This window comes from Frieseomelitta varia, unplaced genomic scaffold (assembly GCF_011392965.1).
Source record: "Frieseomelitta varia isolate USP_RPSP 00005682 unplaced genomic scaffold, Fvar_1.2 scaffold_563, whole genome shotgun sequence".
In the NCBI taxonomy this organism is placed as follows: Eukaryota; Metazoa; Arthropoda; class Insecta; order Hymenoptera; family Apidae; genus Frieseomelitta; species Frieseomelitta varia.
In genome coordinates, this window is record NW_025110327.1 from 68071 (window position 1) to 93106 (window position 25036).

The 25036-nt window shown below is 28.0% G+C and overlaps 1 protein-coding gene across 5 annotated transcripts in view; it reads right to left on the reverse strand.

The window, feature by feature from the left end:
• LOC122533948 overlaps nt 1-25036 on the reverse strand; it is a 112046-nt gene that overhangs the window by 23061 nt on the left and 63949 nt on the right. For 2 of the 5 annotated variants that reach the window (XM_043664135.1, XM_043664138.1), the window contains one exon: nt 9372-9658. In XM_043664135.1, the coding sequence (XP_043520070.1) occupies nt 9372-9658 (287 nt within the window). Of the gene's footprint in view, nt 1-9371; nt 9659-10418; nt 11471-25036 lie in introns of those variants that run through there. The other 3 variants (XM_043664136.1, XM_043664133.1, XM_043664137.1) reach the window with 3 other exon arrangements.

Genomic DNA, 25036 nt, shown 5'->3' on the forward strand with positions numbered 1-25036 from the left:
CGTTATTCAGTACAGAGTAGACCGTAATATGACAATATTATCTTTGACAATAATGATAATAACGATCTTTTTGTAAATGGAAAGGTTTCGGAGATTTCAAGATTATCTTCAGTTTTTTAAATCGAATGATATATTTTTTGATTCATTAATTGATGCAATTCGACATTTTCTATAAAAAATATGTATGTAAAAAAATTAATGATTTATGAGATATTATAACTTTAATTTTACAAAATTTATGCAGAAAAGATAAGGACAGTATGTTCAAAAGAATACCATCCTGTTCTTTCTCGTTCTTCATATGATAGAGTTTGCAGAATTAAGATTATTAAAATATTTCCTTAAGTGATAATTTTTCGACATACACGGATTAATGCTTCTTTTTTTAATAAAAGATGTTCTGTTCTTAAAACATATATTATTTCATTTAAAAAAATGAAGATGATATTGAAATTTCCACTTACAAAAAATTAATATTATGACTACTAAATAATTTCCGTTATCAAAATTTATTTATGTCTCCAAAAGCAACAGATATTTACGATAATAATATTAGAAAGTATATCTTGTAAATGAATAGAAAAATGTTGTTTTGAATTTTATTCCATATAAAAATTGACACATAATTGACACAGAATCATGTAATTATTGAAATATTTGTTTATTAATTAAATTTAAAACTACCGTATTTGATGTATTTTCGTATAATTAAAATTTAGTAAATCTCTCATAATTTTTCATAGTAATATCAATATGATTAAAATGTAATATAATGTATACGTATGAATATTTTTTAAAAATATGTATTAATATTTGTCAATTATTTTAATCTTATATAATTATTTTATATTTATATAATTTATATAATTGAATATTTATCATGTACATATACGTATATATGTATATATATTTTTGAATATATATATAATATACATTCGTAGAAAAGAAATCTAATAAATAGAAAAAAAATAATTTTTTATCATTATGCCATTTTATATTAGAACCGAAACTAGTGTGTATTTTACCCTCATTTCATTTGTTACTAACAATAAGTTTTATTTGGCATTATGTCATACAAAATATGATATTAATATTATGGTTTTACGATTTTAATATTAACTTTAATTTAATAAAGTAAAATTTTAAAACTAAATATCTCGAAATTTTCGAACAGAAACATTATTATTTCTAAATAATATATTAAGAAATATCCTTAAAATATTAATATAAATATTAATATAAATTAAATATAATATAAATTTTTCAATTTTAAGTCGATATAAAATTCTTTTTTTTTTTAAATCAGTTATTTAATGTCGCATCAACTTCGTAGGTTATTAGCGACATCAGAAGGAGGGATTTTTCATATGTTGTTATAGATCTTGGTGAGTTTCAGATATTGTATCAGGCTTAATGATGATCCACTGTCCATTAGGTGGGCTTGACTCTAAGTTGTTTTCTTTGCGGTAGATATACTTCGCATTGTAGTATGAGGTTAGGATCGTCTTTCACCGTTCGCAGTGGTTGGTCATTATTGGTGAGTATGTGTTTGTGTTATTCTTGTATGTCTGATTATTATTCTAGATATTATGACTGGTCACGTCTTTTTAAAATGGGTGGTATTATGTTTTTGTAGAAGTCATTTTTGATGGTTAGCAGTCGTGATTTTACTAGGGTTTTCTATTCGTTGTACCAAAAATGTGTTTGATTTTTTTTTTTTTTTTTAGGTGGACAAGTAGAGAATCGAGTGGTAGGTTTGTGTTGTGGTAGGGGAGTGTCGAATTTGCTGCTTCCTTAGCAGCTTTGTCCGCTCTCTCGTTCATTTCAATTCCCGTGTGGGATGGGACCCATATTACTGTAATTGAGTTATTGTTTTTTAATGATTCGATGTAAGCGCTTTGGCATTCGTGGATGGTTGTATTGTTCGTCCATTGGTTTAGTATTGAAGCGATATCATTTGTGGAGTCACTGAAGATAGCGAATTTTCTACTGTGGTATTTTGATATGGTTTCGAGAATCGAAAGGAACAGGGATTTAAATGTATTAGGGTTGGTTTGTTTTTTGTCATGTTTGCGTAAATCGGTGTTGGTTATGATTATAGGGAGAAACGGCGGAAAACTGGGTATATTTCTTGGGGTTGCCAAGATGACTTTGGTGTTGAGATCGTGTTCATAATTGGAAATTCTATTATAGAATGGGAGTGCGGTTTTCTTCATCGGGTGTATGGTGGTTGTTGCGTTCTGTCGAAAGGTGTTTAACAATATAGGGTTCTGAGGGGTGCTAGAGATTTTAGCAGCAAACTTGATGCTTAGATGCATTCTTCTGATTTTTAGAGGAACTTCCATTGCTTCGCTCAGGATATCAATAATTGGGCTGGTTCTAAATGCTCCCACTGCTCTCCTAATTGCATGGTGGTGTATAGAGTCGAGTTTTTTTTAGAGTTTGATAGCTTGCAGAGTTGTACACGATAGATCCATAGTCAATCTTAGTTCTAACTATTGTTCTGTATGTTAGTAACAGGGTGTTCATATTTGCACCCCAGTTGTTTGCTGCAATTGTTTTTAGGATGTTGAGACGTTGGTAGCATTCCGATCTAAGTTTATTTATGTGCGGTTTCTACGTTAGTCGGGAATCGAAGGTTAGGCCTAGTAGCTTGATTGTAGATGTCTCTTTTAGTTCTTGTCCGTTGAGGCTTAGATGAATGTTGGTGTGGAGTCTACGTTTACTGAATGTTATCACTACCGATTTAGAGCTCGAGAATTTGAATCCAGTATTTACTGACCACTTTTGGAGGTTATTTAGACTGTTCTGTAGTAAAGTTTGGGCGGTATAAAATTCTTGTTCTTTTAAACAATATGAACATTGGCTACTGAATTAAATGGTGGGCATCTAATGCTGTTTTATAAAATAATTATTCAATTAAAAGACAACAAATTATTAATTTATAGTTGACAGATAGTGCAAATGCATATTTTCATTTTCATATATTACCATGTACAAAACTCGTTAAAATTAAATAATGAATTTAAATATTCGATTTTATATTCGATTTATATTATCGTTTCAAATTAACGAGACAAACATGTTATACTTGATTGAAAAAATTATGATGGATCACTGAAAACTGTCTAAAATACGATATACCGCATTACCTCAATAATACTGCACATATCGAAAGCTACAGTAAGCAATAAATTATGCTATTGTACGATAGCTTTCCGTTTCTATAAAATACGGTAAAGAATAAAGATTTAATAGAAGAAAAATTGTTAAAAATATTTAATATTTTTCGTCTTGCAAATTATATATATATACGCGAAAAACTAAATGTAAATATTATTATGCTACATTTCAATAATTATGCCATTGAAAGAAAGATATTGAATTCGTTTATATTATTTATGAAGATGAAAAAGAAAATAATGTTGATTATATGTATAACCAATGGAAAACAAAATCAAAAACACGTCATTTCTTATTGAGTAATTAATGATGAAAAGAAAGAGGGATTATGCTAAAGAAATAACGATGGTACATCCATATAATAAGATTTAAATAATTGGTATTCTAACATCCAATTTAAACTTGTTTCGATCTATTTCATCTTGTTGATTGTTACACATCGACAACAATAGTGGTAACAATATTTATTACCGTTACACGTTTAAAGGAAATATCAATATTTTCAGAAATCAATCGCAACGTAAAATAATTCGTAATGAAATTAGAATTTAAACTTTATAAGGTTGTTTTTAATTAATGAATTTACATTCTTATTAATAATAATAATAAGTTATATCTTCTTCATTTTATGGAAAATGTAACAAAAATATTGTCTAGACATTCTATCATTCTATATAAAAATATGTTATATTATTACAATGCAAATGTCTGACGTAAATTGTGAACAAATTTGTGATAATCATATTACAGTTTTATTCACAATTTATGTGGCAATTTTTTATTAATTAAATTAATAAAGAAAATAAAAATTAATTACCGGTGATCATTGTGACAATAATTTACATTTCTGCGAAATATAATCGAGCATGTTAATTTCAAACATTGTAATAGAATTTATTTTATAGCTAAATAATTTTCTAATCGAACACGTGAAATTTTGATAAACCGAATATTCTCTATTTTTCTCAAGTTACATTTATTTCTCTCAGACTTACATATAATGTATAAAGTATTTCATGCTACTATTACAACACGGAAACATACGTTCTGTTATGTACACAATTGTTTCTTCAAAATAATATCGAGTAATATAACAGCATATATAATATCAGAATTAAAAAGAACTGGCTTAGAATCCGACAAACAAAATATTTGAGAAATACATTTTCTCTTAAAGCTATGCGCTTTATTACTTGCTGTTTGATAGAAATAAATAAAAAAAGCATAAAGATATTTAAAGCATAAAGATATAAAAATCTGAGTTAATTCAAAGTGAAATTATCGGAATAAATGGAGCCGTGTCATTATTGTATAATATATGCTGTTCAAAACTGACCTGGTAACGGAAACGTTAAATATTGAATTACTAAACATATAATTTGATTTTCATTACTTTTGGTGCCAAATAAAAGGCTTTATATACGAACGTTCGGGTTTCATATATTCCCATGTTCGTTCAATTTGTAAAGAAAACGTATTTTCTCATACGCATGATACTCGGAATACAAGGATTCAGCGCAGCCGGCAAAGCCGTTGCTTATCCTCAGAGAAAAAAAGAACTGAGATTGAAGTTGATATCAGAAAGGGAGCATTGAAGTTGATAGAAAGGGATGGATGGCGGAGGGAAGAATAAAATGCTTTCATTCCTCTTGAAAGGAAAATGTCAAAGCGCTCTTAAGAGCGTCTCTTTGGTATACTCCTACACAATCAACGCGGAACATCAAGGAGGATATTAAATTCACGCGTTTTGCTTGTGTTCCTTCCTTATGGAATTTAATACTTGCCTTGTTATTACGTTCCGTTTGACAAAATTTATTTGCAAAGTCTCATGCAGCGATGAAGTCTTGTTGTCCGAACATTCAAAGGACAATGATCCTGAATATTTTCGGAAGAAAATATCTGTCTTATATCATCTAATCGACACCTATTCAAGTTGGATTATTATACTTTTGATTGGAATACTACACTTATTGATAGTTCTATAGAGAAATTTTCGACAAGTATTAAAATAATACCGATCAACAACTTGAATTTGTCTAAACAGTCGATATTTTAATTTAACCATTTCGGTCTGAAGGATAATCCAGGAATTCTTGAATCTCTAATTTAAAAAACTAAGTGTTATTTCTGAATAAATTTATAATATTTACTATAAAATCTTCATAATAAGATGAAAAAAATAATTCTCTGCGTTCTTGCAAGGAACTTGTATCGATTTGAATTCACTAAAATCTTATGATTTTTTTTTTCATTTTTGTTCTGTAAATTTTTTGTTACAATCAAAATCTTATCACAAATAGACGTGATCGATGTCAAACAATTATTTCCTCAGTCGCTGCTTCAAATTCAAAATATATCATACATAATTGATTCTTTTCTTCTTCGTTAGTCCAAGTTAGAGTCTTTGACATTATCTTTTCTAAAAATATCTTTATATTTATGTAACCCTGTTACACTTAGAATCTCAGAAAGTTTTATGAAAAATCATTGAAAATATCATGTACGTAATCAACTATTGTAATTTTTGTACTAAATAAGATATTTTTGAAATTCCCTTTTTTTATATTTGATTTCCTTCATCTAATCGAAAAAAATTGAGGAAAAAATTTTTATCACTTCTTTTCCATAAATTGAAAGGATTAACTACACTAAAACTTAATTAAATAAAAATTAATTAAATTTAAAAGGTTAAAACCATTTTGAATAATTATTTACTACATTACTTAGGTATTCATCTATTACGATGATCTTGAAATCAAGATCATTATTTGAACAACTTTTCCTTATACATTACTGCCGCTTGATCTCGGTTTTTGAGATATTTGCGAAAATATAATTTATAAATATAAAAATTTTGAAGAGCAAACTTCATTGATTTCAATGATTTTTGGATTTGTAACAGAATGTTCATGATTATACACTTAATTATTTAGAATTTTGTTTTCTTTTAGACTGATTTCAATGACTTTCAAATATATTGTATGTGCATATATGTGTGCATGTGTATATGTATTACATCTGATACATATTTTCCTGAGTTTCATAGAAAACTTATTAAGAGTTATTTTTTGTGTATTACTTTAAATTATAATAAGAAATTAAGAATTCAGCTTATGATTTTTGAACCCAAACCAATACCAGTTTAAAACTTAAAAAAAAACTGATTAGTTTCTTGAAATGAATGTTTAAGGTTGATTTTTTAATCGACCGCCATAAAATCATACCAGTGTTCTTGAAATTTCTTGTTTCAATTTTAAGTTGAGTTTAAATTTAGAAAACATATTTTATAACTATTTTATAACACGATATATCTTATTTCAATGAAAATTAACAACCAAACAGATTACAGATAAATACAGAAAAGATTCTTGAAATATCTCATTTATGCTGTTTATAAACGATAATTTGTAACATAAACAAATCCCAAACATTAAAGATACGATAAAATACATAAAATGATAAAGGTATTTTTGCGAATATCTCAGAAACTAAAACCGATCGATGTGGCGACTATTTATTAAACATACTATATATAATACATGGAAAAATTTGTACAATAAAAAATATATTATTTTTTTATATAATAAAAATATATTATTTTTGGAAAAGTTTTTGAAGAATGATGATTTTGACGATATATTATATTTCAAGATCATTAAAATCGATAAAAAAATAAAGTAAATAATTAGCTTATTATAAATAACTGATATAAATACTGATATAAACAATACTAGAATTATAGTATTTTGGCATTGAATTCTATTAAAATTGAATATGTTTTGTCTTCTTTTCTTATTTCTTTATCTTTTTAATCGATGATAAATTATTACTAGATCTATTATCATAACAATGGAACTCATCAATTTATTTACTTGAATAATTTAAATTTGTTCGTAATAATTCCGAGTATTTTGTTACTTTTTGCATATTTCATGTTCATATTTATATTATATTATATTATAATTTTTTTCTAACTGCTGTTAAATTATCCACGATTACAATAGCGTAATTTTAATATTTATTGTATACTTTTATATTATGGAATGGTATCTTGATTATTTTTTCTGAATTCTTTTTAAATAAGATTATAATTAAATTTAACGACTAGAGCAAGTATAAATTTTTTTCTATTTCCAACGCTCATATTGAAAATATTTATTTCAATTAAACCGTCTGTTTCATTAAAAAAAAAAAAAAAAAAAAAAAAAAAAAAGAAGAAGGAATAGATCATTGTAAAAATAGATGCAATAATATTTTCGTATAAATTCAGTTATATCTTTTGAAATAATCTGATAAAAATGATTGCAGAAAAATAAAAATAAATACTAAAACATGTAAATTTATATTATATTGATAAAAATATTGAAATTTTATTTAATTATGTTTAAAATATTTTTATTTAACTCTTTGAGGCATGATGGTACGAAAAATGTCTCATTTGTTTAGTGCTTAAACCTGCATGGTAGTGTAGCATTCATACCACCTTTAAATCTCTATTCCAAATAATTAAAATAAAACTATTTTATCATATTTTATAGTAAAAAAATGTTTAATTTTTATTTTTAAGTTTTTTTCTTAAAATTCTGGTATTTTATCTTAAAATCCGACGTTTCAAAATATTAATCTAATTAACATTTGCATTAAATACAAATTAAACAAAAATTAATTTTTTTAAAAATTTTCGTATAATTAAACTTAAATAATCATTATTTAAATTTTGCTATTACTTTAATTCTGATTAATTTTATATTACTTTTTATAATTTGATTTCTTCACTCTATTCATATCAAGTGTTTTTACTAAAATGCAAAATTCACCGCGTTCTTTTTACGAGAAAAAGTTAATAATAGTTAATTACCATACAATCAAGACCAGAATAGGAAGGTTATTATCACCAAACAAAGCATTGTAATTTGATATATGAATTAAATGTTCAGCACGTGTATATCATTTTCAATAAATTGTAAACATTTCTTCGAATTTGTTGAAGTACGTGTGTCATATTAATTAGCAATGCATGATATTTTGAGTAATTGTTTTTTTTTAATTTTCTACATCATGTTCTTGATGATGAAGTTCTTCATCAAAAATACTGAACAGAAAAAAACTAGTTACTAAGTACCTTTCAATAGAACATTACAATACTAAAATACTTACTATTGTAAAATAAAAATCCTAATTATATTGTCTGGACTTAACAAAATTTATTAGTACACAATACGTATATGTATACTACGAAACGTTTTGACAAAACGTTATCTCTCAAATTTTTTATATTAACATTAATTTTTATTTTTTAAAATACAATAAATTAATCATGCATATGTTACATGTATGTGTATGCACCTACTTTATATATATATTTTTTGTTTAATTAACAAATATATATTTATTTACTATGTAAGTAAATAGATGCTCGTTTCGTTTCAATTTTGAATTCACAGGTAAAAAGAATTCTCCGAAGAAAATTTTATCTGGTGCGTGAATATAATTCTTATTTACGGATTCGTAAGAGTTCTACACGTGTCACTAGGAGAGAACCGCAATTAAGAGAAATTGCGCGCTGACTCGAAAGCAACAGCAGCAATAGCAACAACAGTAGTAATAGCAATGTTGTAGAAAAAGAGATAAAAGGAGAATACTAGAAAGTCGATGGCAGAGATCGTACTGAATAAAGTGCTATGCCTTGATTTCTAACCATGGTGTTTCTTTTTTCCATCAACTTCGAAGCGAGTCCAGTCACCGCTTCTAAGGTGCATCGCTTCAAAGTCCGTGAGTAGAATCGCTATATTCAGCTCATTATACCTCAGAACTCGTTTCGTTATCAGAGCTAGTAAAAATTCATCAGCACGCCTATGCACAGCATGCCTATAACAAAAGTTTTCAGCCCGCGACCACTTGTACGTTGCATGAAATTGTGCACTACTATCTATGTAGTATGTACATACATATGTATCGTGCCAGTGCACGGATAGTGAACGGATAGAGAACACATATTTTTCGCAAACGTGAAATTAACACACAACCACTATCCGTGACATGGTTGCATTGCATACCATATACATTATTCTTCCTATGTTTTTGTTATTTTTATATCATTATTCATCTTGTTCTCTTGGTCGAACTCTTTTCCTTGATCATATAAAACACTATCGCAACTATAATAGAATAGTTTTAAAGAAATTTACCGGAAATTTGCTGCTGTGTGTCTGCAAGTTAGCTGCTTGTTGAGTCTGACTCGAACTCTGTTCCTCTCCGTAAAGCGGTGACATCCTGTATTCCGGTGCAAAATTTTGCTCGGAATTTGGAATCTGGTTGTCGTCTAATGTGCTGTTCCTCTCTATATTAGAAATCAGCCGGGACGGTTTTTCGGCTATCGTCTGCAGCCTGTTGCTCTCCTGTTGTCCGTTCTGGTTCTTTTGGTTGTTCGGCACCGGTTTCGGTGGCGGTACAGGTTTGTAAAGTCCTTCTTCATCTGAAATACATACATTTTGTTTCTGGTTATTCTTCGAAATCGATAAACTCGATGGCAAGAATACAATATTTAATAAATCTTATAATCTCTCGTTTATATTACAAACTTTCTTTTATTCGCCAATGTGTATCGTAAGTATAATTAATTTTATTCTACAAAAGATACAAAAAATATAGAATAAATAGTACTAGTTCCTGATAAATTAAGGAGCAAATAAATTATAATTGGAGGATGTTCAGCTGCGCGTAAAGTTCTATTGAAGTAGTTGAAGCAAAGTTCCACGTGTATTTACTATAGAAAATTACTTTGTGTTAGATATCTTCTCTCCTAGAAAATTAATTGGTATTACCGTAACTGAATTAATCTACATTCGTTAATTTAAGTTTTATTGTGTTCCTCGTGCACTTTCTTGCACCTGAAGCCATAATGTAAGGAAAAAAAATGAAAAATATTTTTCAATGGTTTTTTACATACTATGATATTATAGATATGAGATTTTACATACTATAATTTATAACATTTTCGAGAAATGCCTTTACTTTCTCACTCGCTACGTAAAAGATCTTATAATAAAATGAATCGCATTTCGAAAGTGCTTCAAATTTTAAAATAAATTCAGGTTTATTTCTGTACGATTCCTTTTTACAAAATTTATATTGCAGTTTAAATATTTAGTATCTGAATATTTAAGAATCTAAATATTAATGGACATTACTATATGTTGCGCAAGTTAAGAATTATTGTTGCGCAGTCTCTATACCTTGATTTTGATTTTGTCGCCTCAGACGATTCTCCTGCTTAACTTTGCGAACTGTAGTGGCCATTGCGTGTTGGCTGACCATCTCTGAAGTATATTGTCGCGAATACACCAAAATCCTCTTTTACATCATTTACGAACACCTCACTAATACATTCTATAACGAACCAATAAAGGTTCAACAAAGTTCCGTTGAACAATCTTTTTTCACAATGCGTTTATTTCTGATGTTTTAATCCAGAAATATGCGTGATAATGGAAGCATCTTCTTTCTTGTTTCGTTGAGAATTCGTTGAAAATCAACGCTAATCATGAAACTAATTAGTGAAATTTTATTGATTTATTGATTTTATTGATTTATTCTATATTTATTTAATTCCTTCGTTCAAGTAATTGAAGTTCCATTTAGTTGTCACTTTTTAGTCTAAAAAGTTTCGTATTTGCGTGTTGTAAATCAAATTTTTCATCAAAATTACTTCAATTTTCTTGCATTCATGTGTTCGCATTGAATACCTTTCAGATAATGTATATGAATACCGTCACTCTTTCTTTCGTTGTTAAAGATATTTTAACGTAACAACTGTTCTCTTTGTACAGTTTGCAATTCTATTCTCTTGTTATCTTCTCAAAATTCTTTTGAGTAAAACATTTTAACAAGAAAAATTCATTTTCTGCTTTCCTTTAAAAACCAGGATCTTCAAATTTCAATTTATCATGTTGCAACTCTTCGAAGCCAAATGTCGTTTCACTTGTTCGTTGTTTCTATCTTCTCCTCTTTGACATTTCTTTGGAGGAATCGAAACGAATGCCAGAGCATATGTCCACCCCAGTTTCATTTTTACACAGGAAATTCGATAAAAGAAAGATTTATCACATTAATCAATACACGAAAAGAGGAAAGAAGCAATTGCAAAATAGAGCGAACGTAATTTCTCTAGTTATTCGAGTTTGTTCTGTGTATTGTGCACCGTGCACACGCGAGTCGCAAGCGAGAATGCTGCATACCCGGCAAAAGAAACGGATTTTCTACGCGAGCGGGGAACTCCGATCTACGCTCGGCCCTTCTTAGACTCACTGAAAGAACTCAAACTTTCCATTGAGTGAACGTCTGGTTCCGCCGTTCTGACTTCACTTCCGGTATCGTCCCACCACTACAAATGAGAAATCATTATAGACGCCATGCCATGCTAGTGGGAGAATGATTCGTAGGAGAAAGAGATAGTTGTTAAGGAAACAGAGAAGAAAGATCATAGAGAAAGATAGTGAGAAAGAAAGAAAAAGAGAGAGAGAGAGAGAGAGAGAGAGAGAGAGAGAAGTATGATCAAGAAAAGGGAAGGAGACTTCCAGATAATTTATTCCACGTACATACGCCGACGGGCTCCGTGGCGCGCGTCCGACGAATATCAAGCTGGCTGCTCGATCTCTTCGATTTCTGATAGTTTGCCGCGACGACACTCCTCCGTTTGTACATTTTTGTTTGATTTCTGACGACACTTCTTTTGGATCTGTCACTAATTCTCAGATTTATTGATAATCCGTTTTTGCCCTACAAACCTTTGCCAATTCGTTATCGATCGAATGCAAATGTTACAATATCCCAATCAACTATAAACCAACATTTTTATTTCTATAGAAATGTCTAAAATCATATTTATAAATTAATTTACTTTTATATTTCACAAAAATATGAATATTATATTGTTAAATGCAGAATTGCATGGTCTTCTCTGATATTCAATATCAGTTCAGAGGCATAAAAAAGGCATAAAAAAGTTCATGCCATATCCGCAGAAAATAATTAAAAATATCTATAATATGATAAGCGAAAAGTAATTTGATTAATTAGCGGTCGTGAATAATCCAAAGGAATCAAGATATCTATCGTACAAAAACATTAAATGCACACCTTTCCCGATTACTAGTTTGTTCTTCATATTTCTCTAAATTACTCTTTGTTCGTACGAACATATTTCATATTTTACTGCTGGATGTTAAAAAAATTCTCAAATAACAACCTTGACTCGATTTAGTGATAAATTTCTAATATACACTTATAGTTTAGCTATTTATTTATTTATTTATTTCCAAATATTTTATGTCAAAGAGTAAATAAATGAATTCGTAAATTTATGTCCTAAGTATCTTCTTCTAACGATAAGCAATAGTGTGTTTAATATTCGTGTCATGTAATAAGTATTGCGCATGCATTTTTGTCGAATTAATGCTACGTTCGATAATCGAATTATAATATCCATGTCATACGCAATCACATGCAACTTGACATTTATCGTGCGTGAAGTCGTCCCAATTACTATTTCTTTCAAGTTTGAATAACAATTGAAATTCGTGAAACTAGCCACGATCGTGACATGATGGATAGTGGTACATAGTATCCTCCTCTCGTACTTTTTATCACTTGGAAGTTTAAACTTGTTTTCCACGAAATTGTCACGAACAAATCATGGTCGCTTAACGAGAAACATTGGCCATATCGGTAGAATCGTACTTATACAAACATTTAGTGCAATCATAGATTTTATAGGTGCTGAAACTAAGATTCTACTAGCAAGTTTCAATTCTCTTTCTTGAGTCGTTATATAAACGCGTCTTTAATAAATAATAACTTATACAAAATAGATGAATATGATAATTACCAAAAAGCTTTCTTTTAATAGTAAGTTAAAATCATAATAGGCCTCTATTATTTTCACCTATGATGTTATTTTAATGATATTATTTTGTGTACTTTTAATATAGTAAACATTTGTATCAAACATATTTTTCATACTAATGTTTATTAAAGTATCTTATACGTTAAAGATCGATTATTCAGCAAGGTCACTAAATTGGTAGTATTATTTCTTTTTTTCTTTTTGTAGTTTAACTTCTGTTCGAACTGGATCTGCAAGTATTTACTATTAGAAAAGAATCATAAAACAAATCATTTTCTTTCAAACTTTCCTTGAATTGATTGTGTGGAACGATATTTCCTGTTTGGTTATTGAGAAATAAAAGATATAATTACCCTTTAAGGTTAATAGATATTAAGTGTCAAATCACGGAAAGTTCCGTTTTTTCGGTTTAATATTTTCGTTGGTTATCTGCGAGAAACGAAATTTTCCTTTTCTAAAATTGCGGACCACGGATTATTCTGTGCCTCAAAATTAAAATTTTGTCAGATGTGGATTTTCCAGGAAAAATTGAGTAACAATAAGAAAAAAATCATTTAAATTCGATGTAAATTGAAGGCGCTAAAAATATTTTAATAAAACACTATTAATAAGTGCAAAAATGTCACTCGCATTCACGTTGCACGAACGCAGTCGACCCTCGACTCACAGATTAGATGTGTTAAGTATGCAAAATAATAAAAAAAATATTCTATAGATTATAACTCTATAAACATAGAAATCGTAAAAAATGGAAAATACTTATCGTACTATATTTGCTCAACTGATCGGTCGATATTATTCACGTTTCTTACCATATGCTATTTATGCTCAATCGCGACACATCCATTTCATGTAAGAAAGAACCAACACATCATATCGAAATGGTATCTGACATTTATCTAGAAACAAAAATTGTTTTAGATTATATTTAGCTACATTGTCATGTCGCCGTAGTCAATGTAACAAATATCTACGTGAACATATCTACACAACAAGAATTACAAAATTAGCGAATGACTGATTATCGCGTAAAAATATATTTCTCCAATATATTTCTGATTTTTCACAGTGTGAATCTATCATAACGTCGTGTATTACGCGGTATTATCGAAACCCTCATCAATTTTCAATGTCGCGTTCTTTCGCGTTTGCAATGTCCATCACTTAAGAATTTTTCTGTGAGGCGTGCTCGAGAAACAATCATTTTTCAATCATTCTGAGCAAACTCTCAATCTGTTTCAAGCAATATGCTAAAATTCCGTAAGAAAATTATTAATATTTACTTGTAGCAAGTAGAATTTTAGTGATCTTCAACATATACATATAATAGAATTGAAACGTATGTACTTATATTTAGAAAAACTATACATTATAGAAAAAGAATTATAATTTGCAAGTGTTCGTTATATATGCTTATATATGTGTGTATACATACATAAGAGGAATATTGTATAGAAAAACTTGTATCTACGATTTACTTGAGCATAAATAGTATATGGTAAGAAACGTAAATAACATCGACCGATCAGTTGAGCAAATATAGTATGATAAGTATTTTCTATTTTTTACGATTTCAATATTTCTTTTTTATTAATGCTGAATGATAAAATAATAATAAAAGTATAATAAAAGTATTGAACATATTTATGTCGCTTACAATTAGTAATATTCGAATAGCATACAGACTTAAATTAATAGATAATAAATTGATAGATCAAATTACTGGTGCAAAATAGAATTGTTATTCTGAATATAACCTAATTATCAATAAAAAAAAATATTTAGAATATGATTAGAATTTATATGCCATTTAATATATAATATATTTATACATATATTAATTTAAATATATTATTTAATATATAATTTAATATATACTATTTAATAAATAATAGCATATAATAATAGAGTTAAATAAATAATATAACTAATAATTTTTCAAATGTTATCAAGAAATACTTTAAGACATCTAAATAGAGACATGAATTGCTACGCAAGAAAAAAAAATATTTTATATAGATGAAAAGCACAGTGCAGATGAAAAATCTGAAAAATAAAATCGGATATCAATCTAGAAAGCTTAGAGAATTATGTAATTTTACTTGTATTTATGTATTACGAGAATTTATATAATTTTACTTGTATTTATAAAAATTCATGTAAAGTTAAGCAAATTGTTTGAAATATAAAAATAATGCCTGTGAAACCAATTGCATTATTTGTTTGATTCAAAATTCTAAAATGTACGCGTAAAAAAAAGTGAAGTACACTGTATATAGTAACAATGGTATATGGTAGATTTTGTTGTGAAAAAAATTTTGCAATATCCACAAAGAGTTTGTTTGAATTTGTAAAATTTTTGAGAAGAAAGGAAAGAATTGTGAATTATAAAAACAAAGACTTTACGTTTTAAAATTAGCCTAAGTAAAATGTTGTACGATTTAAATTACAACAATTTAAAAATGAACGATTATTTATTGAAAATTAAATGTTCTTTTTATTTTATACATTAGTATATTTAATGTTAAATTTATTCATTCATAGCCAAATAACATTTTGAACTCGTTAGAACTATAAATAAAACCTTGTTCTTTATTTCATTATTATATTTCTTTATTTCAACAACTACATTTCCGAAAAATTTTTGAAGCTTATATCTATGATAAAAATTAAACATATATGAATTACGCAATATTACATATAGATATTGATAAAAAAGTTGAGCATATTTAATTAGATTCTGTAACTATGTATGTGACTGACTTATTTAGAAAAATAATAAGTAATATTCTTCAAATATCAGTAGCGAGCGCATTAATGCTTGGTTGAAGAATATAAAGAAACGGTTCTTGCAGTAACCGCAACGATGAAACAGTTTCAAAATTATTACTTTAATATTTGTATATTAAAAAAAAAAGTAACTTATGCTCGATCGTATTCATTTGTATAAAAAATGCATATAAATTTACAAGCTACAATTGTGAAATGTAACGAAATGCAACTACATTTTCCACGCAGATTCTTTGTAAGTAAAAATTTAAAAGTGAACAAAGGAAATAATTTATTATTAGTTTATTTTATTTATATTTTATATTACATTTTTGTATTTATCTTACTTTTAATGTTATAAAATAAGGGTGGGAGAAAGAGAGGGGGGAAGCAGAATTATTGTTTATTTCGTACTATTATGCTTCCATATAATACTACAAACGAAATAAACATGAACTTTGTATTATAGGATACGCTACTAAGAGTCAATTTATTACATTCTTATATATATAACATTTACTAGCCATATTTGTGTCTCTTATGATTGTGATTCTTTTATTTATAGTAGTGAATAATACTACAGAATGTAGTATTATTTCACTACATTCTGTGATTAGCAGGTAATTTCTCAATTACATTATCTTTTGAATATTATCAGATAGACAATTCCTTAAAGTAGATATTTATTTATCTGCTCATGGATATTATTCGAATAAAATATACACGAATAAAAATATTACAAAAAAAGACATGGTGATAAAGTTGAAAAACCATGGAAGCATTTATACAAAAAAAAGTAAAAACTGTAGTACAATTTTAGTTTTTAATGTATCCAAGATTACATTAGAGATAAAAGTGATTCTTTACCGAAATATAGAAAACGGATTATATGTTTAAAATGTGAAGATTGTGCTCATAGTGCATGTGTTATAGAAAAATTCGAAGACAAAAATGTCTGAGACAAAAATCATGTGTGATACATATGCATAAATAAATGTCGTTTTATCTTGTCCTGAAAATGAAGTAAGATAGAACATTTTTACTATCTTCTCTAATTTTTCCATTCAATTTTATTTTAAAATTACAAATTTATTTTAATATATTCCGATAAATAAAGATTGATACGTTGATATGTGTAAATATAAAATTATAAAGTGTTCCTATTTAGCTACTGTTCTTGCAGGCTATTATTTACAAAAGTATATAAAATATAAAATTCAAAGCATGGAGTCTTTTCCTGTACTTAATATACTCGAAGACAAAAAGATAGCATACACTACATTTTCTTACATTATGTATTAGCGAGAATGTAGATTATTACATCAATATTATTTTAAGCGTGGATGTGTATGTATGTATGTATGTATGTATTGAATGTCATTACCGAGACGCAATTTCCTAAAGAGACATACGAAAATGTAAATATTGCGCGGTCGTGAGTACAGAAAGATAGCACAAACTTAATATTAACGCTTCAAAAGCTATCGAAAGCACAATATTCATATGAAATATAATCAGTTTGTAAGTGTGTATTGACATAATAAATAAATAAATTTGTAAAAATGGGTCGTAGGAAAAAGTTAAATACATTGAATCCAAAAGTTAAATACATTGAAATTAAAGGAAGAACATTATTCTGTGATAAAAATAGTCAAAAAGAATAGAAATCGTAATAAAGTAATAATGGATTTATTAAAAAAATTTATTAAAAGAATTATGGAAAAAGAAAAAGTTGTGGACGAGACTACAATATCTCGGGATAAATATGCTATAATATGTATAGCGTCAAATTCAAGCTTGACTGCGAAACAAATTGCAGTAAAAATTGAAGTTACGATAAATATCGACATCTTTTAATCTTTTAAAGAATTGTGAATATTTGGAACGACGAAATTGCAACAAAAACTTCGATTAAAGCAAAAGTATAAGCTGTTTCAAATAAATAGATTTTTCAACATAACACTGACTAACTATGCACACTGCGAAAGTAATAAAACAATACTTTGCAAAAAAAAATTTGTCGTTTAGAATGGCCAACTTCCGGACTCAAATATTACAGAAAATTGTTGGGAGAATATGGCGAAGCCTTATATCAGAATTGAAGACAATTCACAAATATTAATGAATTAAAAAAATATATTGTGGAGAAGTGGGAAGAGCTGAGCAAAAACATCATTAAAAAACTATATAAATCTTTGTCTCAAAGAATGACTGCCATTATGGGGGTATTCCGGTTTTTCGGCTCCAAAATATTGTCTTTTTCGGGATTTTTTTGTGAGGAAACCATCATACATTTTGGAATGGAGTTTTCGCACACAGATTTATTCATACTTAAAGAGTATTTACAATTTTTTTTTTAACCAAATTAATGAATGTTGTTAAAATTATGTAGCATTATCTAAAGTATGTTTTTGAAAACGGGTTCGAATGATGTACGTGATTCTAGTTCACCCGGTTATGTGAAACTGAAAAATCAAAATGCACCTTAATTAGCATAAATATCGCATGAATCACGGAAAAAGCGAAATTTCGAAAATTAAAAAAATGGCAGCATTTTGAATTTAAAATATCGATTTTTCTTGTATTTTTCGTCGTTTGGGTGATAAAAAAAAATATAAAAAAAACATTAGATTTTGAAATCCGTGGTTCATGCGATAAAGGTACATCCGTTGAAGATCTCCTCTAAATTTCAAGTCAATCGGTCAACCAAAACTTGAGATATCACGTACACCAGTTTGAAAAATACGGATTCGAGAAAAACGCATTTAAAGTTTTTGTTACATGCTGTACAAAAATATTCATACTTATAATCAATCGGCCAGTCCAGATCCATACAGTGGACCTTCCTCGTGTTCGCAGAAATCTTTTTGGGGCAGATTTCTCTTCTTTACTAGTACTTCTGGCTCTCTTTGCGACTTTAGTGGACCGACGCCTTGAACGCTGTATACTTTCATCTCGAAAGTTCGCAAAAACTTCCATCTGTTGTCCAATAACTATTCTCGGTGTGTTAAATATACGTAGGATCGAGCAGAATCCTTCATTATATATATTCACCGCCAAAAATGTGGCGATTTCAATAGTTTTTAATCCCGAATGCATATGTTTTCGAGCGAAAAACCCATACCGCTTTTTTCATTTCGGAAAGCGAATTGGAATGTCTGCGTATTGTCAAGCCGTAATATTTGGTCAATTCACCAATTATTTTGTCTAACAATTTTCCTTCCCCTTTTCCGCCAAGTCCCTTAATTGTCCCTTTCGCATTACATAGTCTTGTTCCCATTCGTTTTTCTACATGCCCAATGCATTCTTTTTTTTTCAACAATTACTCGTTTGGGACGGCTTGCTTAAGAACGATATTCTTTTGATCCCTTTCTATCCATTTTAATATGAAATGAATACTCGAATACTCTGGATGTTAATGTTTGGAAACGCGTCTGTTTTACTCGTTGACCGAAAGAAAACTGACAGCAGAAAGCCTAAAAATGTATCTAAAAAGGTCAAAATGAACCAGCAGGAACTTCACTTTAAGTGATTGTTGCCCTCGATAACAAATTTCGAGTGAATTTGAGGGAACGATATACATGTGGCCTGCGGTACGGCTGTGCGCCACACGTTGCCAGCAGGACACCGTCTCCTTTAAACATCTATAACTTCGCTAATTTTCGAATTCAAACAAATCCTTTTACATAAACATTCTCGAAAACATGCACTTTGAGAAAATATAAAAAAAAATCCTTATTAAATACCCCCCTATTATATACCTCCTTATCGAATACCACCTTATTAAATACGAAGTCATACTAAGGATTAAACAATTATTAAACTCTTTCTTTTGTTTCTATTCATTGCTTTTCATGAAATGTGCTATCCGAAGCATAACACGCTAAATATTACCATATTTATATTTTTCTTTTTTTTAGTATTACAAAATGTATTGCAAAAAGTTTAATTTATGTTGCTTATGTTAGTGAAAGCACTAAGAAAAATAAGAAACATAAAAAAGATTTTCTATCATTTGTTTAATAAAAAGAAATTTTTAGAGTGCGCTATCTTTTTGTCCCAGGATGTATTTTGTTATGTAATTTCACATGTTTTCAATAATCGAATAATCATATTGATTTATTGTTTTTACGCTGAGTTTAACATCGATCCGTTTTATAATATGTATAATCTATAATTCTATCCGGGTTATAAATCTAATATTAAATCAATCACTATAAATAAAATAAAACAAACCATTAGGATATATTAGACGGCAATATAAAGTTGCGAAAAAACTAGAAAAAAGAAGTTGTAGGAGAAAGCGTGAAACAAAGTACTTGGAGATGTACGCTCGGTTCTTCACTAGTATGTATGTAGGTCTACTAAATTTGATTGAAGGTATGTTGTTTCTACTACGTTGAAGGAAATCAGGCCATCTATTTAAGAAAAGAGGGTGCCGTTGACACCCTCTTTTGGATGACGTACGGTACTTACAAACGTACATACTAGGCGTCCGTGAGAAAATACGTTGAGGAAGAAGCACGTTGGAAAGAAAGGTCTAGGAAGACGGTAGGTGGATTGAAAAGAACTAAAGACTAGACTCGAGCACGAAGACCACTTAAGCGATTCAACCATGCGTGCTTCCTCATATTCGCGAGCGTTACAGGTGAGCTGAAGCAACCACGAAACGAAGATTTTTTCGAGCGTATAACAACGAGAAAACTGAACAAACAGTATTATTAGGAAGAGCGAACGTACATATGTAAAGCTTCTATCCTTTTTTTAACATTCAACATTCATGAGTTAAACTGTTCAATCTGTTATTACATATTTTAATATTTTGATTTTTTTTATCAATAAGTTCTTTTTTTACATACATGTAGACGATTTCTTATTATTTTTATTCAATTAATTTTATTAATTACTTGAACATAATTTATACTATTTGAAAATAAAAAAAATAGAAAAATACAAACGCAAAATATGAATCATATTTAAAATATTTTAAATATGACTAGATTTTAATAAACTTTCACAAATAAAATAACATCTTAAATGTTGTAACATCTTATATTTGACTTGTAGGAATAATATTATGTATGTAAATAAATTTAAATATGTAAGCAACGTAATTAGCTAATTAATTAAAAACGTGTCGAATATAAAGCGATGGCACAATATATCAATGAAAAATAATTTTTTATAACAATTTCATTATTTTCAATATTGTGTTAATATATAAACAAAAATATTAAATAGTAATATTTAAAAGCAATAAAAATTCTGACTTAGAACAAAAATGTTAGGTCAGGATGTTTTGAGTGCATCGTGTAAGAAAATTTTTATAATATAAGGAAATAATATTGGAATATAATATTGCTATTATAAGAACTTTCTTGGCCTGTTATTAATTGCCTAAATACGAATTCTTAATATTTCTATAGAATGGTTAATAACCCTCAGTCAGTAAGTCAGTTGCAACTGGTATCCTATGCTCACCTTCAGAATACGGAGAAAGAAACTATCTTATACTTCTTATACTGCCTTCAGAATACGAAGAAAGGAACATAAAATGGAAATATAAGAATTCTTCGGTGAAATTTTATTGCTTTTCGTAGAACGTGTTAAAATTTTATTGATTAACCAGGTTAATACTAGTACATTGCTTTTCGTTACATGTGCATATTACATTATATGTACATGTACAATATTTATATCTTTTATTAATGAATATTTTGAAAATTGGTATCAGCAAGTTGATTACAGTATAAAGATATCAAAATTTCATATTAACACAAATAATCGCTCAGTAGATAGTCAATAATTATAGAATAATAATAGCTAATAACTTTTAATTACAAGAAAAAAAAGTTGTTATAACTAAATTAGTATTATATACAAATAATAAATGGTTTTTACTTAAAATCACAAAGTGCATTAGAATTTTCATTCTTGATATTTCAATCTCTCAGTTATTTCTGTAATATATTTTTATTTTTCAGTATTTTTAGTATTTTTTATATGCTAATTATGTTAATCAAATCTGTAAATTAAATTAGCATTAGTGTATGGGTATTTAAATACCATAAAAATTCTTGTATATCAGAACGGAAAGCATTATTGCTTTTCCACGATATACGATCCACGATCCACGATATGTGTACATATTACCAAACAAGTTTTGCCAACTACGTATGAAATTCCTGTTCACTTCACACTTTCATATTTTTACCTTCCAGGTTTTGTAAATTTCACACAGTATATTGCAACATGCACGAAAGGATACGTAAATGGAAACACTAAATTTTCTAATGAAAATTAGAAAAATCAATGAAAATCATTTTTGTTCATTGCTAGTTTATCAAAATAAGTATTTTATGATTATATTTTTATTTTGTAGTAAATATTTTAATTTTATTTTAATTTTGGAAAGATTACTAGATATTATTAAATACTATTGTTATCATTACAAATTTTACTAGATTGTATAATAATAATTTTCAAAATTTGAAAAATAAATTAAATTATGCAACATTATAAATTTATCATATAGTATAATTTAGAGTTGAAAATGGAAGAAGTTATTAAAACTCAAGGTTATTATTCTTTTGTATTATACTTAAAGGTCATATTTAGTATTTTAACTACATAATTATGTTCGAGGTCGATTGAACATTCTCATGCAAATAGCGATACTTAAAATTATACTTAAGAAGCGCAGAAGTATTTTAGACATGTTACAGTAAGTACAATATATATATTTTGGTTGTATCTAAAAAAGTAAGTACAACATAATATGTATTTTGGTTGTATCTAAAAAAGTTTCATCACTTGTAACCTTGAGTTGGAAGAAAATTATTCTGCATAAATTCCTTCTTTTTTAATTATCAAGTCCTTCAAAATTTTAATTATCATTTTCATTCGAAAATGTTTGAAAAAACGTAAAAGTAGAATTATGAGTGATCGTATGATATCAGTATCGAAAATAATTTTTATTATAACTTTTATTTCGGTCATCTCTCATATTTCTGACCGAATTTTTTTAGATATACGTTTAAACAAATACTTATAAAAATATTAAAGTTCATTTCGAAAAAATCGTATTTTTTAAAATTGATACAAACTTTATTTTTAATATGCTGACATTGAAAAAACCGATTATTTTTCTTTTAATAAAAAATAACAAAAGTTAAAAAAATAATTTTTGGCGCCCTTTTCCGAATAATTACATTATACGTGCCTATAATTACATATGTAGAATATCTAATTAAATGGACGTTTAGGTAGCACATAAGTAAATATAAAGCAATAAAAGCAGATATAAATTTTTTTAATGTTTGTTAGAAAATACACATGGGACAAAAATTATATTTGAAACTTAAATTTATGTCAAATTATATATTAATAATAAAAAAAATATTTGAAAAATCATCTTTTGCGTATTAGAATTTAGTTTTTAATAGTTCTCCAATTTTATAGCATTATGTAGAAATATGCGTTTAATATCATAAATTTTAGCTTTTTTTAAATATAACTGTAAATTAGTAGGTTTCAAAAAAGATTTTACAAAGAACATTTCTTCTGTTTTTATTTTATACGAAAAATGTTTATCGAATTTTGTGTATTTCTTCAAAGTACATACATATATATGTATAAAAATTATTATGTTTATATATTATCATTTTATTATTGAATGCTACGTTTGAAAAATTTTAATTTTGGAGTTAATTTTGATTTCAGAGTTAATAGTCTTAATAGTTTTAATAATACATACTTCTGAATGCACTTTTCCAAATATAAATCAAATGTATTCTGAATTACATTTAAATCAGGATTAGAATCAGAATTTCTTTGACTGATTTTGAACACTCTCATGTACGTTTCAACTTTATATAATTATTATTGATAATATTAAAAATAGAAAAGACAGATTTAAAATATTACATGTTTGTTTAGAACTAAGATAAATATTGATAAAAATCCTCCATAAGTATTTCTTAAAAAAGAAAATCTTCTCCTAATATTAATTCAGAAAAGGATAAATCTTGAGAAATGCTTTTTTTCGAAGAACTCTACAGTACAACTATACAGTACAACTATAATTACAGTACAACATTGTCAATTTAGAAACATATATAATGAAATGTGTAAAAATTTAACATTTGAAAGGAACATATCTTGAAAAACGCTCTTTTAGGGCTTCAAAGAATTCCTCAATAACTTTCCGATAAGTAATATTTCTTTTTGAAAGAAGAGGGATAAACTCTCCATAAAACCTCTTTTCCCTTCATATCTAAGTCGTATTAGATATTTGATAACTGTAGGAGCCAAATATCCTCTCAATCTATGAATTAATTTTTGTTCAATCATTACATTAAATGAAAAAACAGTTCTTTATTATATTGCATTTTTTTTCAACTTTTTAATAAAGAATTTATTTAAAGATCAGTTTGTTTATATAATATTTGCTTTTTATTTCGACTGATTGATCGTTTTATGAACAAACCAGAAATACTCCTGTATATGAAATAAATCCTGTGTTTAAAATTAAAAGAAATTTCTTCTTGGAAGAAAAGATATCGACGTGACGAAAAATGATCGAAAAAGTACTCTGCGACTTGGTCCTTGAACAATCTCATTCATGCTAGCCACCATGATAATATCGTATTAAACGTTAAAGGATAATATTTTTCAAGTACATGAACTGGGTAATATTCGAAGGAGGAGCATATTGGTAGTAAAAATTCACAACGACGCAAATTCCACTGACGAAATCATCTCATGTTGTTCGTCTTGGTTCATTCTTCTTTTCCAAGCATGTCTTTCCAGCTGTCCCTTTTGCAAGAGGCGCTTCCTCGCACTTCCTTCTCATGTTGTTTCTGTTTCCCCACTTCACCGCGCTGCATGTCGGGACCGCCAACTACCGACGCATCGCCACGCTGCACCGCGCCATCCACCTTTCTACAAACAGCTTTTGAATAGCGTCTAGTTTTTGCCAGGCAACTAGTTTTACCGGAGGTTTCATTCTGCTCTATCGAAGCCGTGTCGCTCGTTCTCTTTTCCTGTCAGTACTCCACTACCGTGAGAATGAAAATTCTCCTCGATATAAAATAACGAGAGAGAGAGAGAGAGAGAGAGAGAGAGAGAGAAAGAGAGAGAGAGAGAGAGAGAGAGAGAGAGAGAGAGAGAGAGAGAGAG